Source organism: Wolffia australiana, chromosome 11 (genome assembly GCF_029677425.1).
Source record: "Wolffia australiana isolate 7733 chromosome 11, ASM2967742v1".
Classification (NCBI taxonomy): domain Eukaryota; kingdom Viridiplantae; phylum Streptophyta; class Magnoliopsida; order Alismatales; family Araceae; genus Wolffia; species Wolffia australiana.
Window position 1 is genome coordinate 16730917 of NC_135845.1, and position 20903 is coordinate 16751819.

General features: G+C 36.3%; 1 protein-coding gene across 1 annotated transcript; it reads right to left on the reverse strand.

Annotated features, from left to right (window-relative positions):
• Window positions 1–941: 941 nt before the first annotated feature.
• SYP32 (syntaxin of plants 32) lies at window positions 942–6017 on the reverse strand. Its single transcript, XM_078582963.1, has 5 exons — window positions 5398–6017; window positions 3606–3856; window positions 3389–3525; window positions 1771–1968; window positions 942–1257 (listed from the first exon to the last, which is right to left on the reverse strand). The coding sequence occupies exons 1-5, from the start codon at window positions 5624–5626 to the stop codon at window positions 1098–1100; spliced, it is 975 nt and encodes a 324-aa protein (XP_078439089.1). The 5' UTR covers window positions 5627–6017; the 3' UTR covers window positions 942–1097.
• Window positions 6018–20903: the final 14886 nt, after the last annotated feature.

Here is a 20903-nt window from a genome sequence, read left to right on the forward strand (position 1 = left end):
CGATGTCGTCGTCCACCGTCCACCGTCCGCCGTCCGCCGATTCTGCCATCCGCCGTCTATAGTTCTCTTTCCGCCTTTAGTGTATTTTGGATTCAAATTTTATTTTCCAAAATACACAATTTTGGAATAAAATTCGATGTGGATATCGAAAACCGATATCCACACCCAATATCCGATGTCATCATCCTCCCCCTGAGACGGAGACGAATGCCAACATCGAGACATATATCGGTATCGGATATCAGCACTGTAGCAACCGATATCTGATACCGACATCTGATACCTGGATACCAAAAAGAACGGATACCGGAAATTGCCTTTCCGGTATCCTATACAGCATCCGTCCCGATACCGTCCTCCGGTACCGGTATCGGGACGGGCGAAACACTACCCACCATCTTTATTAAATAATCATTGGTTATCCTCATAAAAAGTCTAAATACCCTTCAGATATAAACTGAATGAATTCGTGAAATTCAAGCTGGGTCAGTCCATTCAAAGTTTTCAAGGGACTTACTCCTAACCTCCTCCCTCCTCCATTTGAAAGGATACTATCTTGAGGATCTACGTAGTAATCAAGCATTCACTTACACCTATTCAACCCCCTTTCATGTTATCCCCGCACAACAAGCTCTATTAGGATATTATGGGTTTTCTCAACATTTTTCTTGAATTTTTCTCGATGAAAATAACAAGTACACTCGAGGATAAATTATTCTGTTACTTATTGGTCTGTTACTTTACATTTTTGCATTAACAGTGTACACTCGAGGAGAAATCAAGTCCTTGAACCTGTATGAGCTCATTTTCTAAGGTAGGACTTAAAAAACTACTTGCATCTGTTCTAACAGTGCCGACCATCTCTGCTTATTTTATGTTTCTGTGAAGCCTTCATATGTCTGTATATTCAATCTTTACCAGAGATGGCAGGAGGCACAAAATAATGGACCCTGAGCAAAGGGCACAATCATGGCCCAAGGCAGATCTCTAAATGGGAAAAGTCAACGGAAGCTGGAAAGATATAAGAAGGTCAAAGGGGGTTGGGACTCAGAAAATAGGAGGGTTTTAGATAGAGGCAATAATATGAAAATAGGGGGTTATGCGACGAAGAAGAGGAAGATCATGAGAAAGACGACCAGGACGAAGAAGATCTTGATCATGAGCCACCGGTTCGATGAGATGCTGTTGAGGTACTTGAGCAGCGCTCCCTGTGCACCCTCCACATTGGCCAGTGTGTCATCCATGTTCTCATCAATCCTGCCCCACCAGATTATAAGAGAGAGAGAGAGAGAGATAATGATGGGAAGAGAGAGAGTCTGTGAGGCCAATGGTTTAGAGAGAGATGAGAACAGCAAGCGGCAAGGAGAGATAATTAAGCAGATGAGTGGAGGAGAAAGAGACAACAAGAGAATGAGAAAAATAGGAGGGCAACTGAAAACAAAACAGAAACAGATGTAAGAGATGTCAAGGAAGATGTGGAGCACAAGACTCAGGTAACCCAGAGTAGAGAATAGGGCAAAAAGATAAAAATAGAAAGGGAAAAAAGATTTGTAGCTTAGAGAGAGGAAACAGATGGGAAATGAGAGATAAAGGGAGAGGAGTAGAGTGAGCGAGATAATTAAACCGACACAGCGAGAGAGATGTAGAGTGAATGAGGTAAAGAGATGGAGAGAGAAATATTAAACAGGGAAGGAAAAATCTGGATGGCAAGAGAAACATGAACTGAGAGGTGAAAGTGAGGGAAGGGGAGAAGAAAAGTAGAGAGGGAACCTTATAGCGAGCTCTCCCTGCTGGGAAACCATGGTGGCCAGCTGGGTGAAGATGTTGCTTAGCTCATGAATGGTAGACTCCACGCTTTGGAGGGCCTCAGCTCGGCTCTGCACATACTCGTCTCGCACTGGAACAAGCTGTTGGTGCATCAATGGCTGTGTGGACGACGACGATGCCTCCCCATTCACATGCCTCCGGCTAAACCCCACAAAAAATATACACGCATAAAATTATAAGCCCTCAAAATCAATCCTTCATCGCACTTTTTTCTCTTTAAATAGGTGCTACCTCTAATCCAGAGACCATTGAGTAACAAGGCCCAAAATAATTATGGGTTAAAATCCTGGAAGGCAAATTTATTGGTCCAAAGGCAATCTCTGAGCTACTATGATACATTCTTTCAAGACATCAACAAAATTAAGGCATAAAAGAAAGACTAGCCAACTACAGACACATTGAAACAAAGACACATGTGTGCCCAGCAGTTAAATTGACGGAGAAGGGTGAGGAACCGATCGGACATCTTTACTCCAAGATTTTCAAGATTTGGGCAGTTTTGGGCAGCCAAGGCTGACGCAGCAGGGACAAGCCTACAGAACCTGAGGAGGGCAGAATCCAACTGGATTCCTCCTATCATATCTTCCTTTCTATTTGTATCTTCTTCTGTCTGTTTGGATTCTTGAGGTGAAAGACATTCTAAGGCCCTGGATCTCTAGATCTGTATTGAGCAAATCATACATTTCTTGATTGACCTCCGGGAGTATACATTCCCTGATGCAATTTGATGAATCAGACAACCTCAGTTGTCCAGTTTCTCAGAAACAGTTCACCGAGCGACTACAGTAAGAGGCAATTTTTAGGACTATTTCAAAATAATGGATAGACAGAACCAGTAATATGAAACGATATTATAGAGACCTTGAAGTGTGTCTCTATTGAAGGAGGGATCTTAGAAGGGAAGAGAGAGTCAATAAGAGGAAACGATAAAAGATGCCAATGGCTACAGGTCCGGCTCCGCGCATGAATCGCTCCAAAGCTACAATGTATTTTGTCCTTCTCCTAAGGAGAGGGCTATTAAAAGGAAAATGATAGCTTTTAGGGATCTGTTATGACCCTGGTCAGGTCTTACCAGAGGCAATGGGGGCCCAAACGAACCCCTTTGTTTTCTGCCATACAAGGGGCTAACTTGGGCTCGGGCCCACTTGGAAATATGACTCACACCCATAGCCTCGTAAGAATCTTTCTACCTTTCTCGATTCCTTCCCAAACCTCCACCTTCCTCTACCCTAGTCCCCTTCCTCTTCTCTTCTTGACCTTCTGCTGGCATCGCCAGATGAGTAGAATTTGTAGACAGCAGCGACCCTGTGATGGACAAGAGGTGACTCTCTTCTTCTGTTGCCGTAAACTTCAGTGTTATTGTCTGGAACATTGGTCACGAACCTATCTTTGAATTCAATCATTCTATAAAGGAGAAGGGTCTTACCAGGATCCTATAATAATATCGAAGGTCGAAGGGGCAACTAAATTAAGCTCAATATTTTCAGCGCTGCGGAAATTTCAAGCAAATGGATAGACAGAAAAAGCCAATGTAACCAAGACCAAGGTCAAAGGTGACAACCTAAGGACTGTCTCTGAGGACGAAGAAGACGTGCCATTTGCCCATGGAAGTGGCGCAAGAGGACGCTGACGGGAAAAGGGAGTGGATGTGTCCTTGCGTGAGAATAACTGTTTCCTGTTCTCATGAACCTTCAACTTCTGCAAAAAAAAAATCAAAGGCCATGGTCAGGGTTCAAGAACATTGGCGATAGTTTATCTTTGAGGGTTATTAGGTTTACCTCAGTTCGCAAGGTTAAAACTTCCTTGAATTCCTTGGTGGCGCTCATCAGGCGGTTCTTCAGGCTGTCCACGACAGTCGTGGAATGGCTGGTGACATCTCCAGTCAGGCCACCACTTTTGTTTTGAGAGTTGCAGAGAAGCTGCAAGTCAACCACTGCTGAGTTCAGGGCAGTTATGTCCTGCTTGATTACAGCGGTCAGCTCCTGGACCTCCACGGCTGGGTCATCATAGGTGCCCGTCTTCTTCGCCACTACAATTTCATGATGGAAAATGGTGAATTACAAGGACATGAATTTAAATGTTAAGACATTTCACCAAATTAGAGGTTCCATGCTTTAATATACTGCCATTGGTATGACTTGCTATTCATCAAAAATTTATTGACAAAGTCCTCTACAAATGACTTATACATTGTTTCATGGCATGTATTTAATGAAATTCAAATTTAGTGTCCATTGACGGATAAACTAATAGCAGTTCCATGGACAGCAGTAATCGTACTGGACCAGTCAACTGGAGAGGAAGGAAATGTTAGCACTCGTAGAAGGGTTGCTTTTAAACAAGCAGCAAATACAGTTCTTAGATGTAATCCATGTTTGTAAAAATTATCCAACATGATGAAGAAATTTTTTTATTTTCAACATGATGAAGAAAAATGAAGACAATGTCAGGTTAAAATTGAAATAAGTGACAAAGTTACGGATCATTATATCCTCCAGTTTTAAAATATGGTGTGAATCCAGGCCAAGTATTTCAATCCTCTTGTTTAAAAAAATCCAATAATAAGGACCACAGTTGATTTAAGCTAGTCTCATAGTTAACAAGTTTGCAAATGCCAGCATGTACAATTTATCTCTGGAGAAAATAGGAAAATAATGCCATAAACACAGGCCATAGGGAAGATGAAAGGCTAGTCCACATGATATCGGGAAAAATAAATTATAGAGAAATCACTCTTCTCTAAGAATGATTTCGAACTAAGTTCAAAAACTTTAATTAAATAGAAAATATTTTTCTTTCACAAATTGAAACATGATGCCGCAATTAGATTGCCTCTTTTCTTACGATCAGAACTTTATAAAAACCTTAATCTAATTTCAATATTTTCCTGTCTTCAGGTATGGATGATTGAATTTATGCTTCTATCCAGTTCGTGTAGGAACTTAATGACATAAAAAGAGACAGACACTATTTATATCTGTTAAATCCCAAACCTAACTATGAATTTATTGGAAGGCAAATCAGAATTTCAAGTAATATAATAATAAGGAAAGGTCAAAGTGGAAGCATCAAGAAACATTAGGGGACATAAACACCAAAAGTAATTTATTCATAGAATATAAATCTACAAGAAAAGAAGTTTTAGAAAGCCATTATTCCATCAAAGGAAAAGCTGCTTTCGCATCTTCATTTTTCGAATCCGCTCAAAATCTAATCAATCCAGAACCGATACATAAAAAGGGATATTGTCTCAAATGAGGATGAGATATTGTTCTTCAAATAAGTGTGGAGTAAAAACTGCAAATTTATCAATACATTGAAATTGGACACGTTCCTGGTGAAAATATCACATCCAATTAGAGAAAATAAATTTACAATTCATGTAAAATTAGACAAAATTCCTTAACGAATGCTCCCCTAGATCCATCAGAAAGTTGTGATCATCATCCTTTAATCTAACCAAACAGATCTGACTTGGGTTCTACGTAAACTGATCCGAGAAGAATTGATTACGAACGCCAAAATAGAAATTACGATGAAGAAAGCAAAGAAGATCGTCGCTCGACTTACACATAGCCAGCTTTGAAAGTTTCTGAGATGTCTGGTGGATTCCAAGACCGATTCTGGAAGCCCTTTTGTTGAATTCTGACTGGGTCGAGACGGCTGATCGAGATCCATCTAACTTCGTCGCACTGCTGCTAGATGGGGGAGGCGGTGCTATAGACTTCTTCAGCCTCTCCGTAATTGAAAAAAACTCATGCGTCCGGTCCCGAAATGAATGCTCTGATTTCACAGACATCCTACGAATCTTCGAAGGGGTATCCCTTTGTCCGTATGAATCAAATGGCAGTCGGATCTCACGGCAGCAGGCCTACAATTTCATCTGGCCTGCACACCCAGATGCAAAAAAACTTCCGGATCTGGCACCCAAGAAGGAAAACTGAGATAAAGCATCATGATTTTCACAAAATTGACCGAAAATCCACGACCCAGGACGCCATTCAAACGCCAGACAGCGTTCTGAAGCTCGATTGATCGCCAAATTAATCGAGGGTTCGCGTCCGAGCACTAGTCAAGGGTAGAACAGGGGAGAACAAACGTCGAAGATCTCAAGCCCGGTGAAGGAATCAGCTACCGAATTGGAAGACTCGCGACGAAGAGCTGCCCCCCCCCCCCCCCTCTTCTTGAAAGATGCAAGAAATGGCGAATTAGCTGCCCACCGAATGCACAGCTGGCAGAGTAAAAGTCAGGAAAACAAGCTTTTATCTATGTAATACTCCTACTTAGGAAAATATACCATGCATACTTCCAAAATATTTACCTTTGATTCCTTGATGGGAAAAAATCAACTTGATGATTTCATTTATAATTTAAAAGTAACATATTTCTCTATGTAATGATATCTTTACTTTAATATTATTCTGGTTCTTTTCTTGGCTAAAGATATGTTTCCCATCTGTTTATTCATGTCAGATCTCGAGGCTATTCATTTGTGGGTCAAATTAATTTGATGATTCATTAATCATGTCAAATATACATTTTATCTAAGTTGATTGTATCTTTATTAGATAAATATATCCATGCCCGTACTTGATAAAAACTCTTTCCCTTATATTTATTTGTAAGTTAATGGGTACCATGTTAGCATAACATGACCATATATAATTATCTCCCATATCTATGAAGCTTGAGACATCTAGATCAAGGAATCAAATGATAGCAGATTTGATTCCCTGCAAGAAGATCTGGTCATTTAATTTTTTTGTGTTTTATTTGTCCATTTTGATTCATTTTTTTCTGTTGTTCAAATATAATTTTGGGTTGTTGGTGATGGCAGGACTTACCACTCCTCGCACCATGTGATGGCCTATCCCAACCTCACCTCGCCTTGCCTCTCTCCCTCGTTCAAATTTGTACCCCATTATCATTGTTGGATTCAGATACCAATAACTAATATTGGTATTGGGTATTGTTTTCATGAAGGATAAACTTTATTTTCTCTCTCTATCTCGCTCACTCCGCCGTTTGTGGGGGGGTTAGATCTCCCATTTAGATCATTTCTTCTTTATAAATCATCATTTTATGGTTTTGAGATCATTACTTTAGATTTTTAGTATGTCTTCTTCCTAATTGTTTATGATATTCTGTGATACTTTTTTTTTAGTGTGCAATGGCCTTCTGGCACAAAGATTGTTTTCATATAGAATTCCTAACTGCCTCATATATTGTCAAGTTTCTACCAAGGGGGGCTTAGGTGACATTAGACTTGTAGCACATAGGACAATGAATATATCAATTTCCATTGTTTTAGGGTTCGTATCTGTAATCATTTTGCTTAAATTTCTGATCTGCTTTGATTTACATGACTTAATAAATTAATATATATTAATGCCCAGATCTTCAGATTTAACTTATTATTTGTTTCCTACCATTTTGAACAATTTTTTTGGGCGATGATTTCCTCGAATTGGCAGTAACATTGGGGAATTTCAAATGAAACTTCATTTTGATCTTCTGACTACTTATGGTGTTGCTGTTTTGTGGAACTTTTAGTGATGCATTCAAAATTATTATTGGCTAATGTTTTTTCACCCATGCAGTTACTCTCACATTCTCGTTTTTATACCTATTTCATAAGCTACAGTATAGGCCCAAATGTGATACAAAATATCTTTTAGAATAAGGGATATTTCTTAAATTTTAAATCTTATATTATTTGGAATATTGTGCTCAAACCTAGTATATGAAAATAATACATGGAAAATTTTAAGGTAGAAGAGGGGATAATGGTGAGGGGATGAGGATCACTTTGAATGGTTGACTGGTGAGGGCTGGGGAGGCGCTAAGGGGTCTCTATGGGGGGGATAGCTCGCAACCTACCACCATTGATATTACCACCACTTTCATCAGAGCCCATTGCCACCAACCCCAGCTAACATCTTAACAAAGCTCCTACATAAATCCAACCTTGTTGATTTAGCATCACACCTCAACGTGATGCATCTAAACATTTTCCTTTTCCCTTTTTTCTGTATCCAATATCACAGTTACAATGCACTCCCACTGATTATCAGGTGGATGCCAAATATCAGAGATTATTTTCTCTCTTTTTAAAGAGGAAAAGTATGAAAAAATTAAAACTTATCTAATGTGAGAGAATAGTTCAAACGATGATAATTATTTAGATGATAAGTAAACACAAATTTATTGAATCATGTAATTTATATGTAGAATGATATAATATATTATTTATTTTTTATAGATTACTATTAAAATAATATTTTGAATTATATTTGAAGATCGAAAATATGATGTATTACTAATTTAAAAGGGTTCATGAAACAACTAAAAATTAATCATTACATTAAGATAATGAATATAAAATTATTGATTATACATTCAGTTGACATGGGCGATAATGAATGTTACAAAACAATGTGTAATGAACTCAAATTTAGGGAATTAATACATATTTTATATTGGAGTTATTCATAATATTTATGAGACCTCGACTCTGAAAACTACAACTAGTATTTGATGAGGAAGGTTTGTCTCCACATGGAACAGAAACAAGGGAATTAAAGCCTTTATAATTGGTGATGTGTGGATGAGAAGAGATACCGCATAAGATAAGAAATATGGTAAGAGGAGAAGGTGATTAGTAAAGACAGATATATGTAATATTTAATTTATGCAAATTTTAATAAATTAGAATAAAGGGGCCTTGATGGATAATGATGGAATATCATATGAATTATGTATGGACTCATGGCTATGAATGGATAGATGTTGAGAAGATGATGCTGATTGATCAAGGCAATTTGTGACAACAGGAGAGGCCTTCCACTTCTCATTTGCCTTCTAAACTTGATCAATGCCATGGACCAACAAAACTTGATGGATCATAAAAATCATTTTATTTCACTCGGCCTATCAATGCAGGTGCAATTCCAAGATGATTTGCGCATGGATTGAGGGGTCTATTTATACATTAGAGGGTAGAGATGGATAGAGGGGATTCATAATTTTTCTCTCTCACCATCAATCCAAGCATCAGATCGCTAGTAAGCCCTGGAATTCTCAAATTCATCAAATATTACACAATGATTTCCACATTTAGATAATGATCTGATTCATGTCTGTCTATGAATAATGTGACCTCATGGTCTCCAAAATGTACGCTTCATGATCTGCATTGATGCTCTTTCCACTCATGAAATTTTTCCACGTGTATGAACTTTCTTGACCTTCAAAATCACATTTATTACAATTAAAATAATTGAACTTTGTGGCTACAACACGTCCCACTCTCGTGGTCTTCAAAATTGCATTCATTGTGGTTTAAATTGGTGATTTTTATGGCGCTGACATATCCGGTGCATGTTATGAATTCATTCTGAAAAAAAACCTCATTTTTTATCATGTCACCATGTGTCCCTGGCATTGAAAAGAAAACAGCACTCACTCATGATTGGCCATTATCATGTTGCTGTCATAATGTCACATTTTCACCATCATTATCCCATCTAATCATTGAAGGTTCTCAATGATTGGTCATTACTTGATAAATTGGATAAAAACATGTTGAAGTATCACAATAAACCCAAAATAAATTATGGAACACCTTAAATAACTCCAAATATATATTATAATTGATTAAATGATTAAAATGTTATACAGTCTAACTTAATAAATGATTTCTCTCTCACTATAATGTTCAAAAATTCTATCACCAGTATGGTCTGACTTAAAGAATCACTTTCTTCAGAAATATTATGTTAGAGTTCTCTAAAAAAACTTAAAATCCTGAGAATTGGAATTTAATTATAAAAATAGTTTAATAATTTTGGGATTGATAATATGTAGATATAATCATGCGGTGAAAATAAACATGGAGATTTCATAATCTTAATCTTAATCTTAAAGAAATAACATAATTTTATCAATGTTTATAAAAGCATAAAAAAGAACAATTAAAAATGGATTTTATGGTGCATTGTGTGTTTTAAAAATATATTTGTAGAACTTAAACAGTGTATTAATTTAATAAAACACTAATATCTCAGTGAAAATAACTAAACTTGAATGTGTACAAACTGATTTGACTAATTAAATATTTTACTCAAAATATTTAAATTATTTTTTTCAATTTGATGGGATTCAATCTCATCATACCATACCTCAAAATTCGTTTTAATTTTTGTCTAAAATGACTGTTTTTAAAATGTAACTAATAATGAATAGGTCAGGTATATAAATATGCAACTTTATCATCAGGCTCAAAGGCGTTAATCTCTCTGAAATAACAAAAGGGTAATAAATGAAATGAATGGATCATTGGACCAGAAGAATAAAGTATGCATTAATAAAACTGATGGCACATAAAAATACAAACATATAACTAGATATATATATATTAATTATCTAAAGGTACTACCAAAATTATATTTTATCAGACCCCTAGTTGAATCATGTCTTGTCTTTAAGAAATGAAATGCTTCATGCCCTAATATAATATATTGATTCATATAATATCTTCCATCTTTACATAACCATTCTAGCGTGCCGGTGACATGATATTAATAAAAGTAAAAGCCTGCTACACAGGCAACTGGTTGCCCCAAAGGAATCTTGGGCAACCGGGACACGTGGAAAAAAAGCCACGTGTCTTGCAAGGATTGGGCGTGGAAGTCGGGGAACCCCCAAATACGCTCTCTTTGCAAGTTTTCCCGGGCAACCCGTAATCCCCTCTCTCTCTCTAACTTTACTCTCTCTCTTTCTATCTCCACACCGACCATCAACGCCGAGACACGGCTACTAGGCTACGCGATGACGGACCGGGAAAGATGAGTCCAGGTAAGACCCTGCTTCGTCCGCATTTTCCGCAATCTCTCCATCTATCTATCTATCTATCTATCCATCCATCCATCTATCTATCCATCTATCTATCTATCTACCTATCCATCTATCTATCTATCTATCTATATATCTATCTATATATCTATCTATATATCTATCTATATATCTATCTATCTATCTATCTATCTATCTATCTATCTATCTATCTATATATCTATCTATTGAACTATCTATCTATTCATTTATCTATCTATCTATCTATCTATCTATATATCTATCTATCTATCTATCTATCTATCTATGTATCCATCTATCCATCTATCCATTTATCTATCTATCTATCTATCTATCTATCTATCTATCTATATATCTATCTATCTATATATCTATCTATTGAACTATCTATCTATTCATTTATCTATCTATCTATCTATCTATCTATCTATGTATCCATCTATCCATCTATCCATTTATCTATCTATCTATCTATCTAATCTATCTATCTATCTATCTATCCATCTATCTATCTCTCTATCTATCTATCTATCTATCTATTTGAGATAGAAGGTGAAATTTTGATCGATTATGACTTGATATCTGCAAAAATTCCCCCAATCCTAATAATTAATTCATTATATACACCATGAATACATCAAAGAGACATTAAAAAATTGAATTTATAAATGAGGATGTTGAACAATTCTCTCCAAACTCCTGGATGATCATGGCAGCAGTCTATCCAGGCGCCGGACATTGTATCTCTGATAAACCTTCTCTTTGTTCTCTGACCACCATGCATGTGCTTGATGCTCCACGAACCTTCTCTGACTACAAGAAAAATGGGAAAAGACCAAAGTCAGCAGACATTTATTTCATGATATTCAGGTTAAGATTATATTAACCTGAATCGCACTCTCTTGACTCTTGGAAGAAGCTCCACCCTCTCGATCACTCTCAATAGGTGAGATCTCTCTCTTCCTCTCCACTCCTCCATTTGCATCTGCCTCCAATTTTTGTTGAAGGGCAGAGTTTCTAGGGTTGACTTTGGCTCTGCACCGTTGTAGGCATAGGATGACGCATGAGGCAGCCTCTCGGCAATGTCCTTGAGCTGACAAGGAGAGAGAAGGTTGAATCAGTATAAAATAGTTGGCTTAGACAACATCAAAAAAAGAGCTATGAAAAGATAACTGAGAGGTTAGAGATTTAATAACCGCTTTGGCAGCCTTTGACGTGGCAGATTCCTCAGCGGCCATTGCGGTTGCTTCCTTGGCTTTTCTTGTAGCTCGCATCGCTGCTTGAGAATCTCGACCTAACAGAATCCAACATAATAACAAACATTATCTCTCTCTATTTGGCTTTAAAACAGTCTTCGATTTCATCTTTCAAGTAATCACTAACATGGGCCCGCAACTTCAAGACTTCATGGCTTTCTTGAGAAAGGCGAGACTGCTCTTGAATTACCCACGGAATAGGTAATGACGGAGTTGACCAAGATACAATCAAACTATTTTACAAGTTCTGGCGTTGTGCCCTTGCTGCCCGCAGCTAGAGCAAGTGACACCCATGTGCTTCTTTTTACTTTGCAGCTGCTCTGCCATGCTTATGTAGCGCTTGTTCCCTATTTTGGGTCGTCCTTTGCAACGAGCTTTCAACGGATTTCTAACAATATCTTCCTCTAAATCAGACAACACAGGGTGCGATGTCTCTAGGTTTCTTTCAATAGTTTCGCCCAAAACAATCATTGATGCCTTGTACAACTAAAATGTGCTCTCGGTTCCAATTGAACGGTGTAAAATGGGCTTTGTCAGAGCCGTTAGTTCAGACAGACGTTGATCTTCGGTCATTCCTTGTGTAGCCTTGACCATGAAGACAGACTGAATATCCACAGTTTCACAGTCCTTTTTCCAGCGTCGATTAAACATTGAGATAGGGCATGATAATATGTTATTGTGGCGAAAACAACACAACATGTGTCTGCATACAATACCGAGCCAAATCGCCTTCCTACAGGAGCACGTACTTTTCTCAACGGAGCCAATGGATATCCTCACAACACGAAATTTGTTTGGAAAGTCTTTGTGACTGATTAGGAAATATCTCTGATCTTTGGAATCATCTGCAACACACGTATATGAAAGCGAAATTCCTGATTCAGCTTTGAGAAGAACCTGGGCATAATTTTTCAGTATTTGAAGAGCGTCATTAATTAGAGGATCCATTGTTGCTGCGGCGAACTTGGTGGAAAGGCTAGCTTGGGACAACTTCTCTCGTGATCGTGTTTCGACTGCATCGTAACCATCAATAATGCGCAATAGAGATGAATTTGACAATAACACGGATTTGATCTGACAGTTGACCATCTCCTGGCGTTGTGTAGAAGACACACCTATGACGAAGTTGTTATGGGTGTAGGCGAATGCCCACTACTTATTTTTTTCCTCGAGAACTCGAAGATAGGATTCTGCTGCTTGCCATTTTGACTTCAATGTTGAAAATTCCATCTCGAATTCATCCACATCTTCAATGGAGCAGACCCTCCAGAAATCATCCATGAATCTGCTGAGATTGGCCCTCAAAGAGCTAGCTAGAGCACAAGTGATATTCTGGGAAATGTGGAATCTGCACAGTAGATGGACTGTAGTGGGCCAAATGTCCTTAATAGCTCGGGCCAATTCCATATCGCCATCTGTAAACAGGACAATGGGATCGAGATTCGTATATGATTGAAATTTTTAAGAGCCCAAGAGTAGGAGTCAAATTGGACAAAAGACAACCAGCAGTCAATACAGTCAAACCATGGTTATCGATCACTATGAATAGCACTAGAGGCATGCCAAAGCGATTCGTCTTGTATGTAGCATCGATTTCTAAAACATCGTTGAACTACACATACTTCTCTTTGCCATTAGCTGAAATCCAGAAAACTCTCTCCAAGCGAAGTGTGTCATCATTCAATTGGAAATTGAAGGACCAACCATGATTGGACTTCTCTTTCAATAATTTGACAAAATTGTTAGTCTCGCGAGCTCTGCTAGAAGATTTTTGTAACAAATTATGTATGTCTCTTATTGTCCACGTAACTGGAACATCTGGGATATGCTCCTGCTCTATCAATGTCTTGATTTGAGAGCACCTGAGCATACCAAGTTTGTTTAACTCCAGCATTTTTGTTTTCACTTCGTCCGGAATGAAGCGATTTTGCGGCATTTGGGCTAATTCCAATTCAATAAAAAGATTGTGATTGTGCTGATTATTTATCTGATACACTTCATAGACGCCCAAGGCTTGATTTAACCGCAGCTTAATTACGAATGGACATTGACATTTCAATGTCCTCTTCTCTCTTTGGAACTCTATAGAGACTGAGGACTGCTTCATCGATGCCTGACCACCGCGAAAACAAAGAAACCTAATGAATTTCAAGTGCTTGGAACTCTTCTGACCAAGGGGGCAATTGGTGTACTCGGTACACTTCTCACGTGCTTGCTCGAGTGTTTCAAAGACATCTCCAATGGATACTTTCTGAGTTTCTACAGAAGCCGAAATCAAGTTTCTACAACTGTTCAAACTCCTTAGAACACCACAAGATGATGCAAGCCAAGCATGAGCAATTGACGATTCGACAAGGGGAGCAACATCTAATACTCCTGTGCTAGCACAGCCAACATCTTCATTCAAGGAGCTACTGGTGACCAACATTGCTTGAGGCAGCGGTGAAGCAGTTGCGTCTTCAGAGATCGTAGCAACCCCAGCTTCAGCACCCTTCATTGCCTAAAAAAAATCAATTTGTAAGGTTTCCTATATTCTCTCTTCATGTCCCTCATAGATAGATAGATAGATAGATAGATAGATAGATAGATAGATAGAGAGAGAGATAGATAGATAGATAGATAGATAGATAGATAGATAGATAGATATGAGGGACATGAATAGAGAATATAGAAACCCTACAAAGGACCCTGCTACACGAGCAACCGGTTGCCCCAAAGGAATCTTGGGCAACCGGGACGCGTGGAAAAAAAGCCATGTGTCTTGCAAGGATTGGGCGTGGAAGCTCGGGAACCCCCAAATACGCTCTCTCTAGAAGTTTTCCCGGGCAACCCGTAATCCCCTCTCTCTCTCTATCTCTCTCTTCCCGGAGATCCTCTGGCGATCCTCCGGCGATACTCCGGCAATTCTCCGGCTTCCGAAAAGCCCCGTTAGGGCATACAATCGCCGCCCTGACCATCAACGCCGAGACACGGCTACTAGGCTACGCGATGACGAACCGGGAAAGACGAGTCCAGGTAGGACCCTGCTTCCTCCGCATTTTCCACAATCTCTCCATCTATCTATCTATCTATAGATCTATCTATTGATCTATCTATCCATTTATCTATCTATCTATCCGTGTAGCAGGGTCCTTAATAAAAAATGAATATTTTTTCCACATAACCCGACAAAAACAAATTCTTGTGAATTGAGAATTGTGACTCGTAAAATCTACCAAGAAAATTGGCCAAAGTTCAAATTTTTCCTCTATTTACTCACCATTGAATAGCCCATTTTCCCCATTTTAAAAAATAAAAATACAGTGGTAATATCTCAAGGATTAAGTTAATAAATACATCATCCATTCTAATGGGCAAAATTTAAGATTTTCAGTTATATTTTTAAAAAATTTCTCCTTATTTTAATTATTTTTACCTAGAATTGGTTTAAATGTGTATTTACCAAGGGTTCTTTAGGTCTAGATAGAAACACTACCTAAGATTCATGATTTAAATGAAAACAGTTTCAGCATTGAACAAAATGTGATGGATAATCTTAGAATAAGGAGACATAGAATCTCATATAATTTTAAAATAATAAATATATTGAAATGTGTCATGAATAAGTATAAACAATCACTGAAGACAATAAATTAGGAAAAAGTATATATAAAAAAATCAACAAAAAATCTATATTCTTGCATATGCAATTCTTTAAAGTTTTTCTTGATGATATTATGTGGCCGTCAAGCCAGTCACTCCACCATGTTTTATTTAATTTTATTGATTGAAATATTTATTAATTATTTTTCTCGTGTAATGTTTATAATTAAGACCATGAATGTGTCCAATGACTTGGTGAGTTATGATGTGCTCACAACACAATTATCACTAGTTGTTAAACATGTACTCTAAATATTGAAATTCGATGTATAGTTGAGACGGACATAGAATTATCCAAATGGAATAGCACTAGCATAATGATCCCTGTTATTCATCATTACTAACTGAGTGACATATTAGGGTTTAATGATAAACCATACTGTAAGTCATTCGAGAGTCTTGTGCGGATGAAGGATTATACATAAATTATAACCTATGATGGTAAATGTTCCATGAGAGAGTTCAAACACCACTCTGTATCTTATGGAGCACAAGGTGTAGCTTGGCACCCCACAGGCTGAAAACTCAACCTATTGATAGGGCTTGATCGATCCTTACTGAATTAATCTATCGTTAATTAATGAGGTTGGCTCATAAATTTATTAGGCCATTAAAATGATGCATGGGCCTAGAGGGCCACAAGCATAAGATTATAGGGCATTGATGAATATATTTTATTTCATGGGGTTTTTGAGAAATGTAAGTAAAATATAAATAGGAGAAGGGGCACTCAGTTTAGGCTCCCATGCCAGCTAGAGCTGCCCCCCCTTCTCAGTTTGTGCATTTTTTCACTCAACGGAAAGAGATAGGCTTCATGGTGAGAAGATCTTCAAGATTTTCAAGAAGATTATAGGGGCACCAGTGGATATATTTTTACGTAAGATAATATTGTGAAAAAACTTTAACCAAAGTATAAATAGGGAAGGGGTGCCCATTTTAGGCACATAGGCTAGCCAAAGCTGGGCCCCACATCTCTTCCATCTCATCTTGTTCTTTAACAAGAAGAGTGTCTTCATGGTGAGAAGATATACAAGAGCTTCAAGAAGAGTTGGAGAAGAAATAAAGATCCAAGGGCACCTTGATCACATGGTTACTTCTAAAGGCCGGACACATGAATCACTTTAGAAAAATCTCCAAGGGCACAAGTCAAGAGTGGTACAAGTTCCCCACAAAGTACACATTGTGTTTTGTTTTAGTGATCAAGTTGGAATCGATTTATACTTTATCTACTCAGAAAATAATTTCTAGCCTTCAATCAAAGCATCAGAACCCACAAATTTCTAATGCATGAATATGTTTAAATAAGATATTAAAGGCTTCTAATTAATCAGTTATGTGTTATAATTAATTTAAAAAGGGTTTTTTATTTTAAAATGAAAGTGAGAAAAAGTCAAGGATCAAGTGATGTCAAAGTCCAAACACCAATTACCTTTCAATGGAGACTTTGGAATGTCTAGAAAGTTAAGGTTTCTTCCCAACAAACTCTGCGTTTACAGTCTTCAGTAAAAAAATAATAAATCTGAAATAGGTTAAAGCTAAAGTAAAAAAAAATTATCTCATTTCTCTTGAACATAGAATCATAATTTTTCAACCCTTATGCATTCAATAGACATGTCATTTGTAAAATTATTTCCAATCGTCACGGAAGCTAAGATCCTACAATGACAAAAAATAAAGTGTTTAAAATTGTGCCAAAAATCAATGTCCCATACATTTCTTTTAATTTTGTATATTTTAATTCTCTCTTTCCTACTTACTGGATCAAAATGCTAATGATATAAATCCTTGCGATTATTTCTTATTATAATTATTTATCCTAATAAATTAATTTATTAACACCCACAGTTTGGTATCTTAATAATAGAACTAAGATAAATTATAAGTAATTATCAAATAATATATTAATGAAGATATTTTCATTCATCATATTTTATGATTGAAACTTTTTAGTACGTTTTATTTTCTACATATGCCTGAATTTTAATATATCCTTTATGAATGATCACAAACGTTGGAAATTGAATGCAATATACTAATCATATGCCTCTTTCATTTCAGCATTTACACCATGAGGATTCTCCTGTAACATTTTTTATTAGTCACACTTTTCAACAAATGAATAAAAACAATTTCTTTACAAGAAATTAAAAGAATATAAGTGTTTGAACTTTAAGGTATTATTAATTTATATTTCTTCACAAGAAATATCAGTATTTTAGTCATTATTATAAGTAAAATAAAATTTATCTAATATAAATACCATACTTAAGTGGCTTATAACTATTAATTTAAATTTTAACTATGATCAAAGGTAAAGTGTACATAAAGTAAAATTTTATGCGTTGGAGGAAAAAGAAATATAAATAAAATTACTAATAAAAATTGATTAGTCACAATTTCCCATGCCATAATGGACCCTTCTAAGATGATAACTTGTGCTAATCATTAGAAAATATTAGTGATTGGTCATCATTTGAGTAAATAGAATGACGATAATGGAATTTCATTAGCTGATGATGTTTTGACTTTTTAAGGCACCAGTAGACATGGCCCAATGAAAAAAATGAATAATTTAAAATAAAATGAATATTATGTGAGATGAAGACATGTGTTGACACCACAAAAGTTGTCCAATTTACTTTGCATTAATCGGTCAACATGGCCTGAAAAGTGAAGGGCAAGACGTTCAGATTTTGTTGGCCAAAAATGGGAAATTGTTTACGTGGTGTTCCCAAACCATGTCCACATCATGCATTGTATGCATTCTTATTAATTTATTGTTTTTTTTTTCATAGAAGACATGTCATGCCTTTTGTCTTTTAAACCAAGAATGATCTCAAAAACTGAGCCAATCATGATGCGGAGTCGTTTGTAACTTTAAGGTTACAATATTGTAAAAGTTTACAAGAAATAAATACCTCAGATTTCACAAATTCAAACCTAGATACTTGATGATACAAAAGGCAGATGGAGTTTTAATTTTGAGGGCTGATTTATCGTTCTCCCCTCAATCCAGTCACCCCTCACACCTACATTTCTAGGTATATGTGCTAAAAATATAATTTTCTTTGAGCTTGTCTCCTACATTTGTAGGCTTTGCGAAATATTGTACTTTTGGGGGATGCATTAAAATGATTCTTGGTATCTTGAATGATTCAGGATAAGAAGTAATTTAGAGGACGAGCTCACCAGTGTAATCATTTATGACTCTAAAAATCAGGCTTCAAATGTCTTTTTACAGAAAAATTTTAATAACTTAATTTTTTTAAGAATGTAAGGATTGAATCCACAAAGAGCATCCATTAAAAGATAAAACTTTAGTTAAAAACATAATTTATATTTTTAATAACATTAAGATTTTATGCGCAAAAAACTGTATTGAAAAATAAAATGTTTTATGATATTCTACTAATTATTTTTTACTATATAAAAAAACTACTTAAAAATAATTTTTAAATCAGATATATAATTATTTTATTTTAATAAAATTTTCCTGAAATTATATAATCTTGAGGAATTTTTTGGCATTTGAGAGAAATAATTGAAATAGAAATAAATATTTAATCTTCACCAGCGTGTTTCAGGCAATAGTTTTCAGCGCCCATGAGAAAAGGAGTGGCATATGGTGCGACTACGTGTGTAGAAAACAGAGATGTGTGGAGAAAAACGACAACAGAGATGTGTGGAAAACTTAAAATAACATTTAATGAGGATAAGAGAAGTTTTAATAGAGGATCCTTAATGTTCGCGACCCTTGGATCAAATTTCAACGATTTAGGAGGCTGTTATATATTCAAATCCAGCCTTGATCCACATTTTATTTTATCCTCCAATAGGGAAGTAGCTTAAAAATTCAAATCTCTGGAGCTACTTCCACAAATCATTCTTGCATTTGGCATAGCCTCTAAAAAACGTTGAGTTGGACCTCTTCTCCTCTTAAATATTGAGCCTCATATTCTAATCCAGATCACTATGTAATGGAATAATCATATACAATGAAGAATATCTGACTGTTGTTATCCAAATCGGCATTGGGTTGGCAGAATGTGGACCAAGGGCCCGTCATCTTGCATGTATTTTTTCTTTCTTTTCATCACCTATTTAGTTAAGATCCATTTATTTTTAATCCCAAATAACATCCCAAAGCTATTCTATATTTCGTAAACATTCCAATATAACATAAATGTTTATACTTATTTTATGTTAATTGTGGTGCCCTTTATTTCTGTAATAACCAAAATTTACTGCAGAGATTTAGTTAATATTTTCTCAGAATGACAACTAAAAGCTAAAGACGAGCTATACCTTCCCTTTGATAAACAATAGAAGTTATCCACTGATATATAAATTACTAATTCCTAAAAAAATTAATTTAGCTACTTTCAAAACCTATTCCTCAATAAACAATAGATTCAAAGTCATCACTAATTAAAAAAAAAGTCATCACTAATTCCATGAATATATCCATCATATATCTTCAACTCAGTCTCACGAAAAAAATCGAATTTATATCATTCCTGTAAACTCATTCTAATGATTAAAAATCTGAATAAATAAATTGATTTAATGAATAAATGGATTATGGGTCATTTAGACCTAAGATCAGTTCAAGAAAAAGGTAATTACATATTTCTCCCTAACCTAGATCTGTATTAACGGATCGAGGGTAACCTTCTCTGCTCTACATTTCATGCCTCCCTTAAATTCCGTGAACTAATGAGTAGTTATTGGGGAATCATTTCTACTCAAGCTTTCCTAGTTTGTATGAACTGATGAGTAGTTACCATTTCTGCTCAAGCTTTCCGTGAACTAATGAGTAGTTATCACATGACATGTGATGCAAAGAGTTTGATCTGGGAAGAGGATATGCAACCAGAGGAGTAGTTATTGTTAACTTCATGCGCCTCTAAAATACCACAAAATATATTCTATTACTTATCTACATTGTGCGCATCTATCACATGTCATGAACTAATTAGTGGTTCTTGGTGAATTCTTTATTTCATGCTTTCCTTGATTATTTTGTGCAAGGCACTTTGTCTGAGCGGAAGATACAGACCCATGTTAGCTGTTCTTGTTTAGAGGCATCACTAGTTCACTTCATACACCTATAAAATGCCCAAAAAAAAAATCCTCCTTTACTGTTCAACATTTCACGCTCCCCTTACCAATCTCCCTCTCTTTTTTTGATACTTGGCAATCTCAACTGTAATACAAAACGACCTTACCTCACTTCTCTAACTTCTGTCCTCTACGTTGACATCTTCTTATCACTTTATGCCTTAGTTGCCAATACAACTCAGT